Source organism: Lithobates pipiens, unplaced genomic scaffold, assembly GCF_037356315.1.
Source record: "Lithobates pipiens isolate NorthernLeopardFrog02 unplaced genomic scaffold, aLitPip1_a1.2 Scaffold_1, whole genome shotgun sequence".
Taxonomy (NCBI): Eukaryota; Metazoa; Chordata; class Amphibia; order Anura; family Ranidae; genus Lithobates; species Lithobates pipiens.
The window spans coordinates 24,562,847-24,588,122 of NW_027507685.1; the positions used below are offsets into that span (position 1 = coordinate 24,562,847).

At 42.6% G+C, this 25,276-nt stretch overlaps 1 protein-coding gene across 1 annotated transcript; it reads right to left on the minus strand.

Annotated features, from left to right (window-relative positions):
* Positions 1–564: 564 nt before the first annotated feature.
* On the minus strand, positions 565–15,978 carry VMA21 (vacuolar ATPase assembly factor VMA21). Its single transcript, XM_077485294.1, has 3 exons — positions 15,858–15,978; positions 7,465–7,574; positions 565–3,052 (listed from the first exon to the last, which is right to left on the minus strand). Exons 1-3 carry the CDS (start codon positions 15,965–15,967, stop codon positions 2,907–2,909), a joined length of 366 nt encoding a protein of 121 aa, XP_077341420.1. The 5' UTR covers positions 15,968–15,978; the 3' UTR covers positions 565–2,906.
* Between the last annotated feature and the right edge of the window lie 9,298 nt (positions 15,979–25,276).

A 25,276-nucleotide genomic window follows, 5' to 3' on the forward strand; every position in this document is an offset into this window, starting at 1 on the left:
TTTTTATATTTAAGCATGAAAACACAAGTTACATTTTGAATTAATTTCAGATTCCTCATATGTCACCGATACTGCTAATTGTTACTGTAAAGAGGGAGAAAGCTTTAGAAAACACCTTAAAAGGGTTTGTTAACCCACTACGTTAAAATTACAGTATCCTCTCTATGTATTAATGTAATGTGCCGTGTCTATGCCTTATAAAAATAATTGCTGCAATATACCAGTTTTAGAGTGCTCTTTAGCAGTCACATGTTCTGCCGTCTCTCTCCTCTCTCGGCCTGACAGCTGCAGTGGGCGGGGCCAAGGATCCCATACCAATGTCAGCCAGAAGGGAAGGAGGAGAGAGGCGGCAGCTGTCATCATGCGAGAGAGGAAAGATGGCTGATCACGTGACCGCCGAACAGCGCTCTCTTTTTTTGGGGGTTAACAAACTTTAATGCACTAATCTAATAATATAAATTACCCACACCACAAAAAAAAACAAAAAAAAAAAAAAAAAAAAACAAACAAACAAACAAACAAACACACACAAACACGAATAGGGATCACCTATTACATTCAGCCTTCATATTTTAAAGCTTTATTGGGATTATTTAAAACACGGTTTAACAAGCAGTGAAGTTTTGCAATGAATCAAGTATTTTCTCCCCATCCATACTAAACAGCATGAATGGGGGAACCTCCTGTTCCAGCTACTGTATTCTGACAACCACAGCACCTGCCAGAATGCCTAGACGGTGACTACAGTTACTGCTTGGCCCGCACTGTCTCTTTTGATTTGCGCATCAATTCTTTTTGGACGGTGTTGACATGGCCACCATAGGCTCCCATTTGGGCTGATTCAGCAGGAACTGATCAGAATTCAAGACATGTATGACCAGTTTTACTAAAATAAGCCTAGGTGTATGCTTTAAACAAGCAGTGTCATGTAGCCTACATTTTATAGAACGGCCTATTGTAAGAGCCAAAACAAATATTAATGGCCAACATTAGATTTCAGGCGTCAAAACAATTCAACAAAGTTTACAGCAAACAGTTAAAAAAAAACACAGATTTGAGCAATGTGTCACCAAATAAATAAAGCCACATATGGTAAATATACATCAAACACAGGATTACTATGAGTAAAGCAAACTATGACATATTGGTACTGTATATTGGACTGAGTACCACATCTGTCGTTTCCCCATCATTCTAAATGTGATCTAGAAATAGATTTCTTTCAAACATGGCTTAAACATATATTGAAACATTGGAAAATACAGGGTATATAAAATACTAAATTCTGGATTTCCTACAGTACACACAGAATTCATACAGATAAGTACTGGAAGCTGTTATCAATCAACTGCAATAAAATGGGTTCTCATCTTTGGACAAAACTTGGTCCAACCCTCTAAAAATTGAAGAATACATTGGAAGGCCTGGCAAAGAAAATGGTAAAAGCAGAAATCCTCAGTGTTTCGCCACTGGAAGTCCATAGCAGATAGCTGGTTTTGCTATATTTGAACATTTCACCATGCACACATAGTGAAGGGCAAAATTGTATACCCATTAAAGTGGTTGTAAAGACCAGGCATCTTTTACCTGAATGCCTGTATGCTGGGGGTAGAGCTGCAAGATTCTGTCCAAAATAAGAATCACAAATTTATTTGCTTAGAAATAAAAAGATCACGATTCTCGCAACGTAAAAATCTTTCACATTATAAACAACAACAACAAAAAAAAAAAGGCTAACTTTACTGTTTTTTTTGTTTTTTTTTATTCATTAAAAGTAATTTTTTTCCAAAAAAGTTGCATTTCAAAGACTGCTGCACAAATACAGTGTGACATAAAACATTGCAACAACCACCATTTTATTCTCTAGGGTGTCTACTAAAAAAAAATATATATAATGTTTGAGGGTTCTGAGTAATTTTCTAGGGGTAAAAAAAAAAAAAAAAGGGATTTTAACTTGAAACCAACAAATGTCAGAAAAAGGTTTAGTGTTTAAATAGTTAAACTTTCCTCACTTACACACAAGTCTATTCCATTGACAAATTGTTACAATGTTTATACTTAAGTTCAACTGATAAAGAATATTGTGATTATTGGCAGACTGCCCATTTTTTTTTCCTTCCTTTCGATGGCTGTGGCTTCAGAAGAGCAGAGAGAATTCTTTGAATAGCAAGAATCGTGAATGAAGCATTTTAGTCAAGATTGCAAATGGTGAAAAAAAAAAAATTGCGATAACGATTCTTGACAATTAATCATGCAGCTCTACTGAGGGGCAGGTGGGGTTCTGAGCTGTGCTGTTAGTGCAGCTCTGGAGCAAGCTCACAGGTGAGCCCCCTTAAGAAGTAGCTATCTATGGGGACCCACCATGAAGAGAAGCAGAGAGTGCCAGCGGGGGACCCAAGAAGAGGAGGTTTGCAAAACCATTGCACAGAGCAGGTAAAGCATAACAGTTAAAAAAAAAAAATCAAAATAAAAGGATGCTTTGAAATCACTTTAGGCTGTAAAAAAGCTTGACTGCATCCCACTCAAACAGTGAAAAGCAAATCAAATGTCTGCAATTGCACTACATTTTACAAGATGACCTGAAAAGAAGATATACATTTGCAGGTGGTGAGGAAGTCAAATCTGTAGAAAAAATAAAAATAAAAAATAAAAATCAAATCCCCAATTTTATAAATGGGAATATACAATTTGTTGTAGTTTAAATACATTTGAGGAAAAAAAAAAAAAAAAAGTACCTGAAATGCAACATGTACACCTACATAAATAGGTTTCAAAGGAAATCACAGTTTTTGCCATTCTTTTCAATGTAATATTCAAGCCTTTGCAAGTCCAATTTAAATTTACACGTGATATACTTTGGTTCCCAGTACATCCAATGTCCATTTATTGAGCTATACCAGCAGTGCTCAGTCTTGCTTTCCTTCACGCCACTGTTGTTTGGAGCCTTCATTCCATGCCACATATACAAATAAGGCCAAAACCGCATGCACAGCAATGACAGCCACTATTGCAGCATAGAAATAGCTGTCCCTGTTAGACATACCATATGCACCTATAAAACAAAGTAGAAAAATATGCATTAGCACATATAATTCAAATAATTAAAGTTTGCATTTGGGTTAATTAATTATATATATATATATATATATATATATATATATATATATATATATATATATATATATATATATATATATATATATATATATATATATATATATATATTTTTTTTTTTTTTTTCTATAATGTGAAAGATGATGTAATGCCCAGTAAATAGATACCCAACATGTCATGCTTCAAAATTGCACACGTTTGTGAACTGGCAACAAACTATGGTACTTAAAAGTCTCCATAGGTGACTTTTTTTTTACAGGTTACCAGTTTATAGTTAGAGGAGGTCTAGTGCTAGAATTATTGCTCTCGCTCTAACGATCGTGGCAGTACCTCACATGTGTGGTTTGAACACAGTTTAGAAGTGACATCAGGTGGTCCTCCAAGGGCATAGATTCGAGAGGGGGACATCTTGCCCTCACTCGCCTTCGGATTGTTTCCCCTTTTACCGACAGCTCCGGGAAGTGGGGCAAACGACCGTGAAACAGCAGGAGGGGGGCAACCTCCCGCTGCCCATAAAAGTGATCCTATGGCTAATTCAACGCCCGGTCCCCTTGTTTTTGTGCATAGTACACTTTGACAGATGTTGATCGTCCACTGGCAGACACTACAGATGCTGATGATGCAATGGAACGCTATTGCACGTTTGCAGATGTTTTGGTGCACTGGTACAGATGTTGATGGGACAAGGGTGCTTGGTGTAATGTGTGGTGATGGCTGCAGTCTGTGTGATCTGTGGCAGACACATGTCCCTGTTTACACTGTGATCACAGTCATCAAGTGATCAGGAGGGCCAATCATGGCATTCATATCCCGATCTGTGATGAGTTGTATCCAAGGATTACAGCCATCACAGGTCCGCATACTGGCACCCATTCTGAGCAATGTACACCCAATCATAAACGGGGAAGCTCCCACCCAGCCGTTTATGTACAGTGGCAGGGTGGGAAGCGGTTAAATAAAGAATATGTTCTTTGGAAAGCCTAGTACACAGTATGAGTTTCTGTTCAACCCAGCGGGTTGAAAAAAAAAAAAAAAAAAAAAAACAACTGTCAGAGCCACTATACCCGGGGTCTTCAAACTATGGCCTTCCAGTTATTCAGGAACTACAATTCTCATCATGGCTAGTCCTGTCTGAATGTCAGTTTTACAATGCCTCATGGGATGTGTAGTTTTGCAACAGCTGGAGGGCCGTAGTTTGAGGATCCCTGCACTATACCAACAATCCAACGTTAGTACTGGGATCGCCCCAACTGAGCTGTGGTGCTCTGACAGGGGGGGCTCCCCCACAGGGGACCCATGCACTACAGGGGCCACAGTATCCTGCTGCTGTCAGCCAAACTCCTCTGAGGAGTAAGAGGGGGCGGGGCTTAGCGGTGCTGCATATGTCTATGGGTGCACACAGCCTGGATCAGGAGCACAGACACCCCCTTATCACCGCACTTGCAGAGGAGACACCCAAAGAAAAAAAAGCGGGCAGCGCTGGTAGGGGACACTCGAAGAAGAGGTAGTAAGAGACCCCTCTGTGCAATATGATTGCATAGAGCAGGTAAGCATAAAGTGGTCGTAAATGCTGAAGGTTTTTTTACATTCATGCATTCTATGCATGAAGTAAAAAACCTTATCTGTGCTGCTCTCCTAATACTCACCTGAGCTACCTATCGATCCAGCAATGGGCACGGGAGCCTCGGCTGTGCCGGTTCTCTCTCCCCACATTGGCTGACAGCAGTGGGAGCCATTGGCTCCCACTGCCGTTAATCACAGACAGTGAGCCAATGAGAAGAGAACAGGGGGCAGGGCCGAGTCATGGCTCTATGTGTCCTATGGGGCAGGGCTTGGAAGCACGCACCAGTTCCCTCATAGCAAGCGGCATGCTATTGGGGGGCACTAGTCAAGGGGGAGGAGAAAGGAGTGCCAGTGGGGGGACCCAAAAAGAGAAGGATCGTCGCTGCTCTTATTTTAAAGAAAACAAAAAAACTATAACTAAAGCTTCTCTTCAACAGTAGCATTGCAAGAGTTGCACAACTTTTGTAAATTAAACATTTTAAAATTGAATTTACCGAAATCCACAATGGCACACTTTGAGTGATGCAAGAGATTAGGCCCTTATTCTAATTTATTTGGAAACTTTTATATAACGTTTACCTGACCCATTAGGCTTAAAGTGTTACTAAAGTCATATTTCTTTTTTTATTAAAATAACAAAAACAACATGTTCTACTTACCTGCTCTGTACAGTGGTATTGCACATAGAGGCCCCAATCCTCCACTTCTGGGGTCCCCGGCAGCGATCTTGGCTCCTCCTCCCTTTTAGGACAACCATAGCCAGCCGTTGGCTTTGGGGAGAGTGTAGTCTGCCTGCTCCCGACCTGTGTATCTATGGAGTCGAACTCCATAAACTTATGCTGGCCACATGCTACATGAAAAACTGTCCGAAATTCACTCATTTGGCCAGTTCGTTAGTTTTACGGCCAGTTAATGGGCACAAAATTGAAAATCGTTGGGATGTTTTTGAGCCAAAAAAACAGTTTGGAAATTTTCTGCTGAACGAACGATAAATTGAAAAGTTAATGTGTTTCCCATCCGAACTGTTTTACTGCTAAAGGGTGGCAGCTGTGCATCGGATCACATTAGGGCTGCAACTAACGATTATTTTCATAATCAGATTAGTTGGCCGATTATTGTTTAGATTAATCGGTTAATAACCTTAAAAAAAAAAAAAAAAAAAAAAAAGTGGGTCAAATTGACGTTTATTTTCAACCACAGTGATGGGAAAATTTGTAAATAACAAAAAACTTCTTAGTCAAAAGGAATTTCCAGACAGTGTATGCGGTTTTCATTCAGAAATTATTCATTTTAAAAACAAGTGAAAATTTCAAACAAAATTCTTTCATTCAGCGAATGTACAAAGATTTTTGTCTGAATATTCTCATCTGAAAATTGATCCGTGTGGCCAACATAAGGCTCGGTGCACACCTATACAGTTTGCTTTTGATCTGTTTCTGCAGTGCTTTTTGCGCACAGGATTTTACTGCAATTTGCATTTTTTTTTTGGGCATATTAAAAAACACAAGTTGCTGTAAAAATGCATTACATGCTTTTCTGCAGCTTCTCCATTGAAGTATATTGAACCAATAAAGCACCATTTTGCGTTAAAAGTCCCTGACCCTTTCAGATGTGAACGTGTCCCATAGGCAACCATGTAAATGAACTGTAGTGCATTTCTGCAAAAAGCACCATAAAACGCATAGATGTGAACCAGATCTAAGACATTTAGTAACATAATGGGGTTAACAAATCACTAAAATTAGCCCTTTATAGTAGAAAAAAAAGCAGATAATCACTACTGTAAGAGGTTCATTTTTTACTGTAGAACAGTGAAAGTAATACTTACAGTAGCGATTATTTGCTCTTTTTGTACTATAAAAGGGCTCATTTTAGTTTTTTTTTAACCCCATTATGTTACTGGCCGATTAATAGATTATGAAAATAGTAATCGATTAATTTCACAATCGATTAGTTGTTTCCGCCCTAGATCACATATAAATAAATTATTTGATCCCCTGCAGATTTTGTATGTTTACAAAGAAATGAAGGGTCTATAACCATCATAGGTTTGTTTTAAATGATCGTGACAGAATACCAACCAAAAATCACGATACAAAATTAGGGTTGCACCGATAAAGGTTACTAGTATTGGTGCCGATACCCAGCATTTGCATGAGTTTTTGTACTCGTGCAAATGCTCAGATGCCCAATCCGATACCTGGGCATTCATGGGATGATCGGTGCTGCAGTGGGGGGCCGATACAAACACTGATCTCCCTGTATATATTTCAATAAAGCTGCTGACAGACGCTTCTCCTCCTCTCCCTCCCACTGCTTTCAGCTGCTTTATTGAAACCTATACAGGGAGATCAGTGCATGTAATGGCTCCCAACGCCATACCAATCGTTCCTGAATGTCCTCCACTGTGCTCCTAAGGTCTCCCACCAGGTCCTCCTCAGTGTCTTCCTCCAATCGTCTTCAGTGCAGCTGAGGCTGCAGAGAAAGGGCCCAGGGAATCTGTGTCCTTAGTCCCTTTCTCTGTCTCAAAGAGAAGAGGTTATAAGATGTTACATTGTATGTGATACATGCAGAAAAGAAGTCCCACTAAACACAAACAAAAAAGAGTCAAGGGAAACCACAATACTCCTAACCTCTCTGTAAAGTTACAGATTAGGATGACAGCACCAGTCAGCAAACTAGAGTTAAATAAAATTACAGTGACCGACAAATCTCTTTTCTAATCTCTTTGAATTGAAAGAATATCCTGAGGGGATCTGAGAAACTGCTTGTAATGAACATACTGACCTTCGAATACATAAACCTTGGAGGAGAAGTAAAGACCAATCGGAAGCATGATCATTAAGATGGTAAAAAAGAGTAATGTCTTCAAGGTAGAAAGTAAGGAGCTGTCGTTACTGCAAAGGAAAGAACAAGCAGGTATTAATGCCATTATACATCTTAAAGGAAATCTGTAATAAAAGGAAATACAAAAGGATGCTGTTGTTGATCATGGTTTTAAAAATACTAATCAGATGACTTTAAAAACCTGTTTTAGTGACCATAAACAAGTATGACGATCAGGCACACAGGACGTTTTTACAACTGCTGTTAGGGGCCTCTGATGTTTTTGTTAACTGCTTTTAAATGCCCCTCCATGTTTGTGTGCATGAGCACAAACTGAGTGTCATTTGGTGACATAAGCGTTTAGGGGCAGTAGAAAAAAACATGTAAAAACGCCCAACGCCGCTAAACGCTGTGAAGCTTTTTTTTTTTTTTTTTAACATGTCAAAATAAACGGTTCCCTATGAGAGACCATTGATTTGAATGGAAGTCGCACCAGAAGTCGGATCATGATGATCCGACTTGCAGTATGACTTGTGCGCTGAGGATCTTGAAGAGGAACCCCACGCCCAAACGACAAAAAAAATAAATAAATGGTGTGGAGTCCCCCAAGATCTATACCAGACACTTATCCAAGCAAGCAGCCCAGCAGGTCAGGTAAGGAGGGGGGTCCCACATGCCCTTAACATGGGGGGGGGGGGGGGGAGGCGTCGGGGCAGGGAGGGCCTGCACCCCCCACCCCAAAGCAAATTGTCCCCATGTTGATTGGGACAAGGGCTTCTTCCCAACAACCCTGGCCGTTGATGGTTGGGGTCTGCGGGCGGGGGGCTTATCGGAATCTATGTGAATGAGTATGGGGTACACCATATCCCTACCCATTCACCCAAAAAAAAAAAAAAATTGTATAAAATAAAAACAGTACACAGGTTTTTGACAAAGTAATTTATTAAAGCAGCTCCGTGGTCTCTTCTCCTTCCGAATTCTTCTCCCTCTAGTGATGTCTTTAGCCTCCGGTTCTTCTCCTCTCACTGCTAATAACTTCTTCTTCTGCCGGTTCTCCTCTCCCTCTAATGCTGGGGTCGCCGTGTGCCAATACTTATATAGCAATGGGGGAGCCACTGGGCAACATCATCCGGAGGCTTCGTCCCCTTGGCTATATAAGTATTAGCATCCGGTGGCCCTAGCATGACAGAGGGAGAAGTCATCAGCGGTGAGAGGAGAAGAACCGGAGGATGAAGACATTACTGGAAGGAGAAGAAGCATCAGAGTTGCTTTAATACTTTGCCAAAAACCTATGTACGGTTTTTATTTTTAACACTTATTCTTGGGTGAATAGGTGGGGGTGCCAGGATCTCGGGGGCTTCCCTTGTTAAAGTGGGCTTCCAGATTCTGATAAGCCCCTCGGCCGCAGACCCCAACAACCAACGGCAGGGTTGTTGGGAAGAGGTCCTTGTCCCAATCAATATGGGTACAAGGTGATTTGAGGTGGGGGGGGGGGGGGGGCAGTGGGCTCCCCGTGCTCCAAAGCACCCACCCCCATATCGAGGGCATGGGGCCTGGATTGGTCCAGAAGGGTGGGGCGCTCACGCACCACCCCCCCCCCCCCCCATTCCTGACCTGCATGCTCGGATAAGGGTCTGGTATGGATTTTGGGAGGACCCCCGCTGTTTTTTTTCTCCTCATTTTTGCGTGGGGTTCCTCTTCAAGATCCTTAGCACACAAGTCACATTACAAGTTGGCTCATCATGATCCGACTTCTGGTGCGGCTTCTATTAAAATGGGCGCTCATAGGAAACCATTGATTTTGACAAGTAAAATAAAATACTTGGACGTGACTTAGCAGCATTAAGCTGCGTTTAACAGCGTCAGAAGTTTTTACAGCTCAACAGCCTCTGCTCCTGAACACACAGGCTGTTTTATGTTTTTTTTACTGCCCCTAAACGCTTATACCTCCAAACGCCTCTGACAGTTTGTGTGTGCATGGACACATAGGGAGGTTATTTACGAAAGGTGAATCCACTTTGCACTGCAAGTGCACTTGGAGGTGCAGTCGCTCTACATCTAAGGGGTAGATCTGAAATGAGGGGAAGCTCTGCTGATTTTATCATCCAATCATGTGCAAGTTTTTTATTTTCCTTGTATTTCACCCCTCGGATCTACAGTGACTTTACATCCAAGTGCACTTTCAAGTTCACTTGCAGTGCAAAATGGATTTGTCTTTAGTAAATAACCCCCATAGTCCAACAAGGAGGGGTGTATAGAAGAAGAATTTAAAATGCCCCAAACAGCAGCTGTAAAAACGTCCTGTGTGCATGCGCCCCAAGTGTATGCCTGTGACCCACATGAAAAGTATGGCCAAAAGAGCTTTGGCCTTTCTTCTCCATATCATAGTCATTAAGTTAATTTCAGATTTCTCAGGATCCCCAAGTGATAGTCATTCCGAAATTCTATTTGTGTTTTCTGTGAAGGGATACTATCATAATTAAAGTTTTTCAGGAAGTAAAACTGTTGAAAAAGAAAAAAAAATGTAATGCCCAGTGTAATGACAAGGCCTTTAACTACTTGCTGCCCACTCACAGTAGATTTACTGCAGACAGGCCGGCTAATGTACCTGTAAGTTGTTGCCTGTCATCTAGTTTTGGGCCTCCTACTAACCCGTGCTGTAACTGGACACGGCACGTGTTTGGCAGCAGATTCCAGCCAATGATTTTGGCTGAAACCTTCTGATTGGCTGTGTCCAATCACACACAGAGGTCTATGTTTACAAACACACAGAACTCTGGTGTACAGTGAACAGTGATCCGTTTCCTATTCCTGAAAAAGCAAGGAGAAAAAAAACAAAAATAAAAACAGGTCAGTAAGTAAAAGCAGCACAAACTACACTTGTTAGGCACACAGTTAACCCCATCCCAGCCAGTGTCATTACAGTACGGTGTCAGTGTGCAGTATTATCACTGTATTACTGTCACTAGTGACGTCAGTGTCGGTTAGTGACCCTTCCGGCCACTATAAGTTGCTGATAACCGCCATAGCTAAATATATATATATATATATATATATATATATATGTATTTTTTTTTTACACACATACTAATTATATATACACATACATACACACATACATACATACATACATACATACACATACATACATATATATATATACACACACACACACACACACACACACACACACACACACCAGTGTTTGTAGATGCTATAACTTTCACACACACCAATAATTATATACTTCTTGTGATTTTTTTTTTTTTAAATTATGGAATATGGATTGTTCTTGACAATGCGGCACTACAACTGTGTGTTGGGTTGCACTGAAGCTACGCTGCCTTCATGCATGGCAGTACCATGCTAAATAATTAGCATCACAATGCATCATTGCACACAGCATGTGCTCCGGTAAGGTGATGCACTCGATACAAAAGGTGTGAATAAAGTACTGACACCAGAGATTGTCAGGCAACTAGCATTTTCAGAAGGAGGTCTGCAATTGTATATGACGTTTGTACAGATTTCCTTTTAAGCCAGAGTTTAGGTCCTATTCATGAGAAAGAGTGAGCAAATGTTTGTTTGAAATGGTCTGGACAATAGCATAATTCAATGTTTCCATGAGAATGTGGGAAATCACCAGCTCATACAAAACCACACTCGTTTCTACAAGATTCCCCCAGCAGGCTGTTTACACCACAATATTATGAAGAGGAGATTTAATGGTGTGTGTATAGTATAAACATAACACCACAATAAGCTGGACAAGAATGCTAGGAAAGGCTTTCTGGTGATGTTAAGTGGATGCTGCTTTTGTGATTTCCAGGTATACGGATTTATTGTACAAAAACAGCTATAAAGCCCCTTATGAGTGAAGACAATGACGCTGAGTTTCAGAGAGGCTGCTTAATAACAAGAACTGAAGCTACAAACACGTGTCCTTACAATGCCATCCTTCTGGGAGATAAGAACTAGAAGAAGGCCCCTGGTCCATGTGGATATGAAACACCATTTAGGCCCAATTCACACTTGCGAATGGGACCGACAGCGAAGACGTGGGAGACCCAGCAGGGGTTCCTGGTGGTTAGGGTCCAAGGATGATCATCCGCAGGTAATCGTTCCAGGAGCGATAACATGCGAGCAGCCACAATTAGCTGCAGGAGCTCTCAGGACCCCCCCCCCCCCATTGCATTTGATGAGGCTGCCGGATGCAGCTAATCATGGAGAATCCCGCTGGCTCTTCTGCATGTAATCACCGAAGGCTCCATTTGCAATTGTGAATGGGGCCCTATAATGTTTTGGATACGTTTTCTAAGCAAGAGTTAGAAAATGTCAAGTTTTTCCTGCTGTGTCCCCACTGGGAAGATTCATTCTCTCCATTTGTCCAAGTGACCATTATATTAAATTATGGGTCATCACTGGAACAGGAGAAAACTTTCAATGGGAACAATTGTTCTGGTGACAAGTTTGTAAAGCGGAGCATAGCATAGACTGCTTGAATTGTGGCCAGTTCCAGGCACTGTATAGGTATGCAGAGCCATGACTGCAGCAGACACTGAATACAATAGCAGTAGAGACTCCTCCATCCAAGCAGTTTGTTGTGAATAGGGGAATTGATTGATGCTTCTCTCGTTCAGTCTCTCTGGCTAGCTTATCGGTAGATTTCCCTCATTTGGGAGACATTATCTCTCATTTTTTGTTGTGTTTCCAGAGACGAAATAAAGAAAAACTCCCCATTGTGCTACAGAGCAGGAAAAAAAAAAAAAAAAAAAAAAAGATACTAAAAGTTTTTTTTTTTTTTTTTAAATAACACACACGTTATACTTTCCTGCTCTGTGTTGTGGTTTTGCACAGAGCAGCCCAGATCCTTCTCTTCTTGAGTCCCTCCTTCAGCACGAATGACCACTCTCTCCTGTTGAGTGCCCCCACAGCAAGTAACTTGCTATAGGGGGCACCCGAGCCGAGGTTCTGTGTCAATTCACACACAGAGCTGTGGTCCAGCCCCCTCTCTTTCCTCTTTGGCTCACTGACTTTGATTGACAGCAGTGGGAATCAATGGTGCTTCGCTGCTGTCTCAGCCAATGAGGGAGAGCCCCAGACAGCCAAGTCTCTTGTGCAACATATCTTGATACCTTCTGCCTTTACAACTTCTTTAAGGTTTAAATTATGCCATACTGTATATAAACCAACAAAAATGTTTTACCCTTATATACACGTCACTAAAACCAACCCTATGCTGAAACACTGATAAAGGCTACCGTTAGGAACTTAGCTTAGAAAGGTGAAGGCTCTGGGAGGGATAACCCATTACTGCTTTCAGCCAAGAACCATTCTGCAGCTAGGGCAATCTGAACTGAACTCACATTCTACATGCATATTCACTGGCATAAAGTCGTGATTCCAAGACAACAGTCCAGAGCTTCGGAGACAAACAATAGAAGCCTCAGCAATTCTCTAGGCACAGGTTACTTTTATGATTCCCCCAGAGGGGCAATTGAAGGAGAGAATCCGCAGAGAAATTATTTCCATGCATATGTTGGGTACAGATTTGCAATCTATGCCACTGCTGTTCTTATGTAAATGCTCATACCAGCAGTTACATGTGGTTAGGATCTCTAACCAGCCTTAGACATGGGCAGTCAAGGCCGGTGCTTCTGGATGCAGCACAAATTGTCCACTTGTATGCAGCGATCTCACAGGGTTCCTCTGATCCATGTGTGGAGTTTAGTCACATCTGAACACAACAGCCTAACCCTATAAATGAGTCCTTAAAAGAGACCCTGTCACCAATTACAGGTTAAAAAACTGCAGGTCAAAAGCACAAAATATTTTTTAAATGTTTTCTTTTCTGCATTTTACTTTTCTATAAAAAAAAAAATTTACTTGTAATGCAATTTTTAACAGTTAAATAATTCAGCAAGAGTCATTTCCCTGGCACAGCCCCCTCCCTCTATGCATGTCATTGCCCTTTGCTCTTCTGAAAGTGTCCAATTACTGTCTGTGCTGGCCCAGCTCCATGCCCCCTACACAACCTTTTATGTAGCAGCCGGCGTGACAGATGTTAGTCTGATGGTGTCAGACTCCTAGGTCTAATGTACAGAATACATTAAATCCACATATAATCCTTCAGAATGATTGCTGCTGAAATTAAATGGTCTGGTGACCACTGGCCACACATGGCCAGATCTGTGTCTAGAGGGGATTTTAAAGGGATCACCACTTTCTATAGTCATTGTCACCCGGCTCACACTGGACAGCGGTGCAGGAACGAACATGTTGCTCTTATAAGATGCATGCGGGCGACATTAAAACTGAACTTCTTCCCAAAAGGGTTGTTTGCACCCCATTCCCTGCCACATTTGCCACTTTTGGCTTTGACAGGTATCCGCTCCCTCTTCTGGTCAGATCACTGCAGAAATCTGTGCAGAAGTTTGGCCCCCTCATCCAGCCTTCTGGGACAAATCACAGGGCCCAGAAGACCGCAGGACCAATCACAAAGCGCAGTGCAGTAGGAAACCAGCTGTAAAGTCGGAAGGCTTCATTGCTGGTTTCCCTTAAGATGCTGACGCTTGCACCAGAAGCCAATTGCACACATTGGAGCAACTTGTCATGGCCAAATCACAAGTCGCAGCTCATTTCTGGCAATGGCACCGTTCCAATCAGTGTGTCAGCACACATTTGCAAAAGTAGCTCTTACGCTACTTTTGCCGATTTTGGGTGCGACTTTAATAGACCTCTGTACATGAAGCCACACACTTGAGACGTCTTTCAAGTAGCAACCTGAAAGAACACTGAACTGTTACTTTGGAATTGCACTACTTCAAGCGACGTAGCACGATTTCAAAGTAGCATTAAATGTGAACCAGGGCTGAAGAATTGTCTTGAGTGAGGACATTGCTGCATCCCTGGACAGGCCTTATATTAACCGCTTGAGATCCGCGCTAAAGCCGAATGACGGCTACAGCGCGGACCTGCTTTGCCGGGACTACCTCTATTGACATCTATGAGACTCGCCTGATCACAGATCGGAGCAAGGGATCGATCCCAACCCCTTACCACATGATCAGCTGTCAGCCAATGACAACTGATCATGTGATCACAACAGAGCCGGTAATCGGCTATTTTTCCTCCTCACGCTGACAGCGCGAGGAGAAAAAAAAAAAAAAAAGCGGCCGTGAGAGGTACTTCAGTCTCGATCACGGCGAGCTGGGGCCAGCTCATCAGTGCCCACCTGCCCCCTGCCAGTGCCACCCAAGTATAGGAAAAAGTGCCACCTATCAGTGCCCACAGTGCCACCTATCAGTGCCCACAATCTGCCTCAACAAATAGTGCTGCACCTCAGTGCCACATATCTGTGCCCATCAGTGTCATCTACCAGTGCCCATCAGTCCCATCTATCAGTGGTACCTGTCAGTGCCCATTAGTGCCGCCTTATCTGTGCCTATCGGTGCCCACCAGTGCAGTCCATCAGTGCCCACCAGTGCCGCCTCATCAGCGCATTTCAATGAAGGAGAAAAATGACCTGTTTGCAAACTTTTATAGCAAACTATTAAACATGATTTTTTATTTTGCATCTTTTTTTGTTTGTTTAGCAAAAAATAAAACTCCGAGCTGTAATTAAATACCACCAAAAGAAAGCTCTATTTGTGGGGAAAAAAAAATTATAAAAAAATGTCATTTGGGTACAGTGTTGTATGACCGCGCAATTGTCATTCAAAGTGCATCTGAAAGCTGAAAATTGGTCTGGGCAGGAGGGGGGTTTAAGTGCCCAGTAAGTAAGTGGTTAAAGGTCAGCATCTACATTATTGGGGGGGGGGGGGGCTGGAGCTCTTCTTTAAATGTTAATGGCTCCATAAACACATCTTACACACACACACACACACACACACACACACACACACACACACACACACACACACACACACACACACACAGCACGTTTGTGGCCATCAAACCCCATGGTAACCCCATCAGCCTGCAGTTTGTTGAGAGGCACGATTTGTAAAAAAGGAGCAATGCCCTATTATTTGTATGTTCCTGTGTGTTTTGCCATTGAAATGAATGGGCTGTCAAAACTAGATGAACCTCCATACCCCATTCTGCTGTCAGGCCTGCTGGAAGCTGCTACACATATAGTTACATAGTAGGTGAGGTTGAAAAGAGACAACCTAGCACAGAGAGGATGGGATCAGCCTGCATGCTCTGCTCCCACTCTGACCTCCATTCCTCCCTCGGCCCAATGACACTCTATGAAGAGGAAGCGAAGCATGCTCTGTCATAGAACACCCATTCCCTGTACAGCACCCCTTCCTCTATGCTATGCTATGGTATTGTATTGCGGCTCCACTTACTGCCTGAAGTCCGGCGGAGGGAAGCTGGCGGCATTCAAAGCGGTTTTGTCTAATCTCTCCATACTGCCCGGACCTAGTGACAGCTTCACTTCCTGACTATACGGCGTCATGTGATCCCTGTCATGTGACTTCCAATGTGAGCGAAGGGTGCGGCGCTGGGGATGGGCGGGGTTTGTGCGGAGCACGGCATTGGCTGATTGTAGGAGTGAGAGGGAATATATACAAGCTGTATGTGTGTGGCGGGGTGCAGCTTGTGTGGAGGTCACAATTACCTTCCAGGGTTGTGTGCGGAGGTCATTGTACAAATTTTAGAGCAGTGGCTACATATAGTGCTTCCAGCCAAGCAAATGTTACACGTAATTGTTGCCAGCCTCCCTTCAATCACAATGTCTTTAAAGAGGAAGTAAAGGCAGTTGAAAAAAAAAAAAAAAAGCAACCTGCAAGGCAAAGGCATAATGAGTTAGTATGCATAGCATACTAGCTCATTATGAATAACTTACCTGGGAACGAAGCCCCGAAGCGGTCCTCCATCTTCATGTTCGCAGCTGCCATGTGTCCCGGTGTGACTTCCGGCTCTTGCTGCTCCGGCGCTGTGGTTCGCCGGAGCCGCGATGACCTCACTCCCGTGCATGCATACGGGAGCCAACGCGAGCGGCATATCGCCACGATCTGTGGCCTGCCCAGTGCGCCTGCGTGCCGCTGTGTTTTTGTAAATATCTCCTAAACCGTATAGGTTTAGGAGATATTTCTTGGACCTACAGGTAAGCCTTAGTCTAGGCTTACCTGTAAGTCAAAGTGGTTTGTAAGGGTTTACAACCACTTTAAAGCAGTAGTAAACCACTTCTCTATCAGGCGTATGTTGTATTATGATAGACTTACCTAAAAAACTGATGTCTTCAATGTAGGGTTGCCATTGCAGCACGCAGCAATATTTATTTCAGCATACATTATAGGATTGTAACCGACCTGGGACGCCTTTGGGAGATCACAAGAGATTAGTAATGTGGTGCACTTAGTGACCTCCCTCACCCATGGGACAAGATCATCCAGCACCCAGGGCAACGATTCCAAACTGCGCCCCCCGCCTTCCCCTTGGTTAGTGTGCCCACATACCTGCAATAAACAATTGTGACAAGGGCAGCAGCCCCCTCCTGCCCACCCCTTGTCCCGGCCCTGCTCTCACCCTCCTGTCAAGGCCTGTTCCGAGCCACGTTTCTGTCTGAATACTATGTCCAGGTTTTAGGCAGAAACCCCGACACATGATTCAAAACAGAACAGACAGACAGGTGGAAACCCTACTTCAATGGCACACTGTCACCACTGACAGAATCCGTCTTCATTCCAGGTTTGTAGGCTCTGGTCGTTTGAATGGCCGGGTTGTGACGATGTAACTCCTGCACATGCGTGCAGGAGCCATAGCACAGCACTCTCAATGGACGGCATGTTCTGTCACCGGCTACTACACATGTAAATATATAATTTAGAAATGTATTTACTGTACCTACAGGTAAGCCTTATTTATAAGTGTAGCGCTGGCTCCGGAAGAGCACACGCTATGTGTTTTTGTCATTTAATATTCCTGGAACCGCATTTTGGTTCATTTATACCAAATTTTGGTCTTGGTACCAGTCTCGCTGGATTGCATTGTGGTCTGCTTGACCCTAGGTGGCACTGTCATCTCTGGCCGATGCGAGAACGCAGTCCAGTTAGGTGCATTGAGTGCCAATTCTTTCTCGGAATCAGCCCAGTGGGAGTGTCACCCTGTTGTGCATTCTGGGAGAGGGTACTTAAGGTACTGATGTCATGTGCTTTGAGGTTCCGGTCCAGAAGTGCTTTCTGCCTGTTTTGGTCCTGGCCCTCCTGACCAGCCCCCAGGGCTCTCATGGCCTGGGGTGCGGATCCATCCAATTCCGAGTCTCGGGGCTGGCTAGCCCGAGGCAAAGCAACTGGAAGGAGGATTCGGAGGTGGTCCGGTGCCGTCTCGGTTTGTGAAGAGGCCCAGCAACTGAAGAAGAATCCAGGGGAGGACTCTTCGGGAGAAGGCCATGCAAAAGGCTGGCTTCTCAGAAGGAGCCTGGAGGCTTAGTTGAAAGACCCCAAGCGAATCTGGTCTCTTATGGTATCGCTGGACCGGCTGCATGATCCTGGTACCGTATGAGGGTTCTCTAAATTTGTCCACATCCTTCAGTTATTCAAGGGTTCTACAAGTCTGTGGCAGAGACTTTATTCAAGTGTTCTACAACAAGTCTGTGGCAGGGACTTTGCTTTGCTTGAGCACTCTATCGGCTGCTAGGCCTAGTGAGAGAAGGGCTATCCGATAAGGGTGAGGATCCAGTTGTGAATGGCTATTCTCTGCATTTTCTAATGTGAGAGACTTTTCTATTTGATAAGTTCCAAGAGTACCTAGACTTTCTACCTAAACCCTCTAACCCCTTTTGAGAGACTGTTTGTCTACTTCTTTGCAAATAAAAATCCCTCAAGTGGATCTGGTGTTAGTCTCCGCAGTTCTTGGGCCAAATCAGCCGCTCCTTCGGGGGTCAGTGCTACATAAGCTTACCCAGGGGCATAACTACGGCTGTGGGGCCATAATAAAGGGTTCCACAAGATACTAAAGGGTTCCACAACAGGAGTAAAGAGCCCCAGTTAGGGGCCCTTCATGGTTTCTTGCCCCAGGGCCCTTTGCTTCCATCGTGGGACCCTTTATTATGGCCCCACAGTGGGCCACCTTGCTTCCCCCACAGTGGCAAAATGCCAAAGCCCAGTCACAATTGCAAACCTTTTGCGACCCTGGTAATTCTGCCACTGGTGTCTGTGTTTTATTCTTTAGGACTCCCATTTGGGTACTTTGGTGAAATATCAGGGGTCTAAATATATCCCTGATTCATCAGTCCCTTTCCCTGCAGTCTTAGCTACACAGAGTGAATGGACAGGAATAGGCTGTACAGAGCTACCCATTCATTCATAAACTGAGGCATAGTGAACACAGTTTACTATAACCCACCTATGAATGAATAAAAAAAACAAAAAACAGTCAGTGGTCGGTACTGACCATCACTGACTCTATTGGTTAAGACAAGGAAGGGGTCTGTAAATGTGTCATCCTCACTCTCCATCCTCAGATCCCACGCAGCAGCCGGCGGGAGGGGGAAACCCAGCAGCACTTTGGGGGGGGGGTGGGGGCAGGGAAGCACACAGGGGTCTTGGGCAGCAGGGCAGGTATAGGAAGGCAACGGGAGTGGCATGTGGAGGAACCAATGCCCTGAATTTCCCTCCTGCAGCCGCTAAATGTCTGTGGGAGGGGACAAGTGGGCATTCAGCAGCAACATGGAGAGATCGGTTTCTCCATTTTCCCCCTATCTAGGCATACAGGGGGGCCGTCCTGGAACATGTTGCCAGGTCACAATTGCAACCCCTGCACGTACGCCCCTGAGCTTACCTGTAGGTAAGAGATAAAAAGTGGAGTTTTCTACCACCTTAACTGCTTGCCAACCGTCTCATAAGAGTACAGTGGCAGAGCGACTCTCCCATGCTGGATCACTTATCTAATACATGATCCAGCACTTCTGGGTAGGGGGCATAGCCACTGGGGCAACTGTCCTGTGATTAGTCACAGCACAAGCCAATCAGCAGGTACCAGCCAATGATTGACCATGGTCACACGCTGATTGGCAAAGGGAATGATACGACAAAGCTCTGTGAATGTAAACAATACAGAGTCCTATAATGTATAATAATGCATAATAATTTAGCCATTATTTTTGATTATAATGTACAACGTAAAAAAGTGGAAAACATTGTCAAAAAGCATTGGCACATTCTACTTAATGATATACACCTTAAACCCATGCTTCCGACCATACCAAAATTTGTTTACAGACGTGCCCCGACCCTAAGGGACAGATTAGTTAAGAACGTACCCGATCCTCCTATAAATAACTTCACTTTTTTCACAGGAAAGGGCTTCTACCCGTGCAAACGGTGTTTTGCATGCGTCAGAACAAAAAAGCCAGTACACAAAATATTTAAGTTCATGTCCACCAGCACTGGAAATACATATGAGATCAATGACTTTATCAGCTGTAATTCGGAAGGTGCAGTATATGCACTTGAATGCAGCTGCGGTTTACAATACATTGGCCGTACGAAAAGAACCCTTAGAATTAGAATTAAAGAACATATACAGAACATCTTGAAAGGTTTTGATAAGCATAGTGTTTCCAAACATTTTTTAACGCATCATAATAAAGATCCTACACATTTAAAGTTCTGGGGTATCGAACCGTACAAAAAACACTGGCGGGGTGGGCATAAGGTCAGAACCCTCAGCCAGATGGAATGAAAGTGGATTTTTACCCTCGATACTTTCACCCCCCGGGGGTTAAACGTAGAATTTGATCTTAACTGTTTTATTAATGATTTTTAATATGTAATGTAAATTTCTCTCAACCCTCTCTGCCTGAGCGTCTCCTCCGGAATCTATGCATTGAATATATAATCTTTTAAATTAAATTTTTTAAATACATTTTTTAATATATTTTTTAATATATATGTTCCCTATACATTTTATTCAATTATTTTTAGAAAATAATATTCTCATATAACGTTTTTTGTCCGATTTTTTATCTGTGATAATATCTATCAATATTAACATTTCTATTCTTTTTGCGTAGATATTTTCTTTTCAGTCGCCCTATAATTATTGTTATAATATATAATTTTTTATAAAAATAAAATTTCCTTTTTTTATATTACTTTGTGAATATTGGATTACAATTCCTCCATTTAAATTATATTCTAATAATCTGCATATGTATATTTTCTCCCCATTTTGGATATACATGTGCTTTTATCTAATTTAATATACAAATATGGTTGGAATTATTGGCCCCCTTTTTTAATATAAATAAACTTTTTTTCTATGTTGGGTTTTTTAACATAGAAATTCCTTTTTGCTATAAAATATTGTGGTTATATGTGTCCCTTATCCCTCTCCACATCAGCGATTTGATTGCGTTATTGCTCTGGGGATTATTGGGTTAATTAAAGCTTTATGCTGCTCGTTTATCTGTTTGCCATTTGCAGCATGGTTTTGTGTTTTTTTTCGTGAGCATGAAGCCATGCTGCGTGATGTGATTGCGATCCGACGTGTGTTCTCCATATGCCTGTGGTTATGCATGGCGGAGAGAACACTAGGATCGCAAGTGCTGACGAACGAAACAGGCAACAGTGTTATTACAGCTAACTGGTCTACGAAAACATGGCCGCTCCATTCATATATATGGGATCTACAACAAAATGGCCGTCGTCAATGAAATCAATACAATTAGCTGAGCCTGTATAAATAGACTACACTTCCCACAATGCCTCATCCCAGTTGAAGTCACGTGTTGACGTAACGCGTAGGATCCGAGGCATTTCTGATAACGGAATGGACGCTCAGACAGTGACACGAGCTCGGCGCTCATTTTTTCAACACACCTGTACCCCTTGCCAAATGTGAGTTTTTAAAAAATATAAATAAAAGGTTTTGTTCCTGTTTAAAAATACTACACTATGGTGGACTCCCTTTATCTTTTTTAAATACATACTGAAATCCATACCATCTGAAGTACCCAGTGGAAGGATAGGAAGATAAGGATTACCCCTACCCCTCTCCCCCACCTCCCCTGTCTATACCTAAAAGTTGAAACGGACATCGTGGGAAGGATCAAGCTGAAGGGAACGCTCCCCTCCTCCTTTATCTGCTATATGCTGTTACCTTACAGCAGTAAGGTAACTATTCAATTTTCTCCACGGGTGTCAGCGACGCTGAAGATCTGTTTTGTTGTGTTTTCACTTAAAGGCACAGTGTCACTTTGAAGTCAAAGACAGCAATATACAGTGTTCCAGCGCAACACCCTGCACGTTTGCACTTTTCTTGCACATTGGACTAAGGATTTTAAAAGTCCAAAATCGCACTGGTTATTTATTTTTTATCTAGCTAGATGATTTAAATGACTAGTTTTATGTCGCTTTTGAATTTTATTTGCTAAATTTGCTCCATGTTTTTGTATACCAGTCACCATACGAATAGTTCACGTATATGTTATATATTTTGCACAGTGATTTAATCACCTATAGCTGCACCTTGAATGTGGATATTTGGTAATATCACCTAATTATTGTTCTATGTATTCATCTTTTGCACTATTGTTATGATTATGCTAGTTTATTTTTTCTCCTTTTAATTATTTAATTTGCTTTGCACTTTACGTACTTCTGTGATATATATTAGGCGACTAATCACAGTATTTTTTCTAATATTGCACTAAATATTTAAAATAAGAGCGCAACACCACCTTTCCCTCTCTTTTACAATTTTTTGGACGCGAGTTTGGTCCATACGGTGTATGCAGCACTTGTTTTGTTTTTATTTTTGATTCACAATTCCATTTTAGCGCAGGAGTACCCACTTTTACACTTTTTCAATACAGAGTCCTGTCCTGTCAGCAGGGATGTAAAAACAGGAACATCCCTTAGTAAAACAGCATGCAGTGAATGCACCAAGCACTGTTAGGCACACATTTAATTCCTTGATGTTAACTCCTTCCCAGCCAGTGTCATTAGTACAATGACAGTGTATCTTTTGCACTGATTACTGTATTATGCCGCGTACACACGTAGCGGACTATCCGATGGACTTAGTCTGGCAGACTTCCCGCCAGACTGTCCGTCGGACTTTCCGAACGGGGTACTTGCCCACACACAGCACTTTTTCAGCGGACTAATACGGCGTACTAAGTCCGCCATACTATTGCAGTCCCGCTATCGGTCGCTGATCACTGCCATTACTAGTATTAAAAAAAAAAAAGTATATACCAAAAATTTGTACCAGAATACATAATACATATTGTACTTATATTATTAAGAAATTTGATTTTTTATTTTCTTTATATTGGATATGTTTTATAGCAGAAAGTAAAAAATATTGTTTTTTCTTCAAAATATTTGCTTTTTTTTTAGTTTATAGAGCAAACAATAAAAAAAAAACTAGTGGTGAATTTTTTCAAAGAGGGGTATAGTAATGGCCAACTTCTCAATTATTCTCCTAAGGATATTAACCTCACTTATAAGAATGGCTTTTGGAGTCAAGGGAATCATTTATACGTAACTGAATCTACTCAGGTTGAAGCCCTCAGGTTTGTTCATTGACTACTATCTTGGTAGTTCTCAACCATCTTACTGAGAAGGGTTCTCTCTGTTGAACAAACTGCAGAATTCATGGTTCTTTAAACTACATGGAATCCCTGATGATGTGGTGTCCGACAGAAGAGTGTAGTTTACTTTAACATTTTGGAAAAATTTTGGAAAAAGCTTTTGCTCAGCTTTAGATCTTACAATTAATCTTCTGCTTTTCCTTCCCAGACTAGACTGTCAGACCGAGAGGACCAATCAAACTTTGGAGCAGTACCTTATAGGTTTTGTAGGGGCGTTGAAATGATCGATGCATCGCGATTCAGCCTTTAACTATTCTGCATCGATGCAGAATCCAGCTGAATCATGATTGTGCATGGCATCATCCCAGCTCCTTCCGCTCCTCCCACAGAAGTGTCATTATGGCACTGGTGGTGTAATCTGTCTTCCACATCCTGCTGCTGATTATATGCCCCTCAGGGCTGGCTGCGTCTGGCGCTGCTGCACCACCACTGGATGTTGTAGCCTCGGAAGACGTGCGCTGCAGCAAGTCAGCGTGCCACCCCCACCCTCACTCTCCCACTGATCCGGATTTGTAGCTCTGCACACATGTCACCTCCCCGATGGGCGAGGTGACCCATTACATGGAAGAGCACAGGGATAAGGCACAGAGTCTGCTTCAGCAATGAGCTACGATGGTTGGAGGGGGTGGTAGGAGTGCTCTGAAGGTTTACATGACCAGAGACGAGCCTGTCATCCATAATGTACATGAGGGATGAGTGTATAGAAGTGACACATCCCCCACCTGCTGCATTTATCCAGTCTGTGTGTACTTTGTGCCTATTACATTGGGGGATGCACTCCTTTTTTCTGTCTAGTTCCCTACAATGTCTTCCCTCTAGAAACATCCACTAAACTGCAAGCAATGTACTTCTTTCTGATTAGAATGCTTTTTTGTGATGTTGACCTGTTTTCTATCCAAGTTGCTGCCAAAAGACTGATCAATGATTTGATGCATCGCGGAATCGAATCATTGACAGGATAATCGGAATCGAATCGTGAGAGCAGTGAAGATGCACACCTCTAATATTTTGTCAGTTATCTTCAGAATGACTGGGTGGGTTATCTTCCTATAGTAGAATTTGTTTATAACAATTCTAAACATAACTCTTTTCTCAAAGTCTTTATTTCTTTAATACCAGGTATTATCTACTGTATTTTTATTCCTGATCTTCCTATCTCAACTTAAAGTGGAAGTCCATGCTAAAACTAAAATCCCTGCATCTATAGACACCCACATTCTAACACTAACCTTTCTAGACCTGTATAGATAAAATCGCTATACATACCTTTTCTGAAGGCGATCCTAGCTGATCTCCAGCGGCGGAAGCTCTGCAGAGGACACGGCCGACAATGGCTGAGAAATAAATGGGAAGTGACGTCACCCATATACTTACTATGGGGCTTCCGTTGTCGGATGTGTCCTCTGCACCCGCCCACACAGCGAAGCCGCGGCTGACAGATCAGTGTGGGATCTGGTCAGATCGCCTGCAGAAAAGGTATGTGTACAAATTTTTTCTTTACAGGGCTAGATAGGTTAGTGTTAGATTGTGGCTATCTATAGATGCAGGGATTTTAGTGTTAGCATGGACTTCCAGTTTAAATTCCTGCTGTTGCCAACAGATCAACTACATTACAGGAGATTCAGGAGAAACTGACCAAGACTTTGAAGGAGGCTCAGGAATGTTATGTAGCGGTACCTCCATGGGGGCTGCTGAAATGTTGGCTTGTCTGTCACCCTGCCCAGCCTGGCATTCACCTCTCAGATACTCAGAGACATAGAACAGTCCATAAGTTTTGAAATATCAATATGTTTGGCATTGTAAATATGACAGCTAGGATTTTAATATATGCTGTTGAAGATTTGGTTTTATGTTTACTTATATGACGGCGCCGCCGTGGTTACCATGACGACGGCGCTGATCGTATATAAGCTCCGTCAACACCATTCCCCCTTTACCCTTTGAAAAAGTCATGAGGTCGTGACGCAACGCGTCAGGGAGGGAGCTTTTGGTGTTGCATTCATCACTTCCGTTCGCGGCCGAGACCGGAAGTTCCGTTCGTATTTGCGTAGTTTGTTGTCATCTGCTCCTTTCGTACTTGCGAAGTTTGCTGTCATTTGCTTTAATGTAAGTGATTTATTTTATCTATTAAAACGCTGCTATTGATTACTACCCATGAGAGCC

Excerpts from the sequence above, each read along its gene's own strand:
- VMA21 (XM_077485294.1), bottom strand. The coding sequence starts at position 15,967 with ATGACGCCGTATAGTCAGGAAGTGAAGCTGTCACTAGGTCCGGGCAGT. Across the intron at positions 7,575-15,857 it reads CCTCCGCCGGACTTCAGGCA|TAACGACAGCTCCTTACTTT; the intron begins GTAAGTGGAGCC and ends TTTCCTTTGCAG. Across the intron at positions 3,053-7,464 it reads CAAGGTTTATGTATTCGAAG|GTGCATATGGTATGTCTAAC; the intron begins GTCAGTATGTTC and ends TTTGTTTTATAG.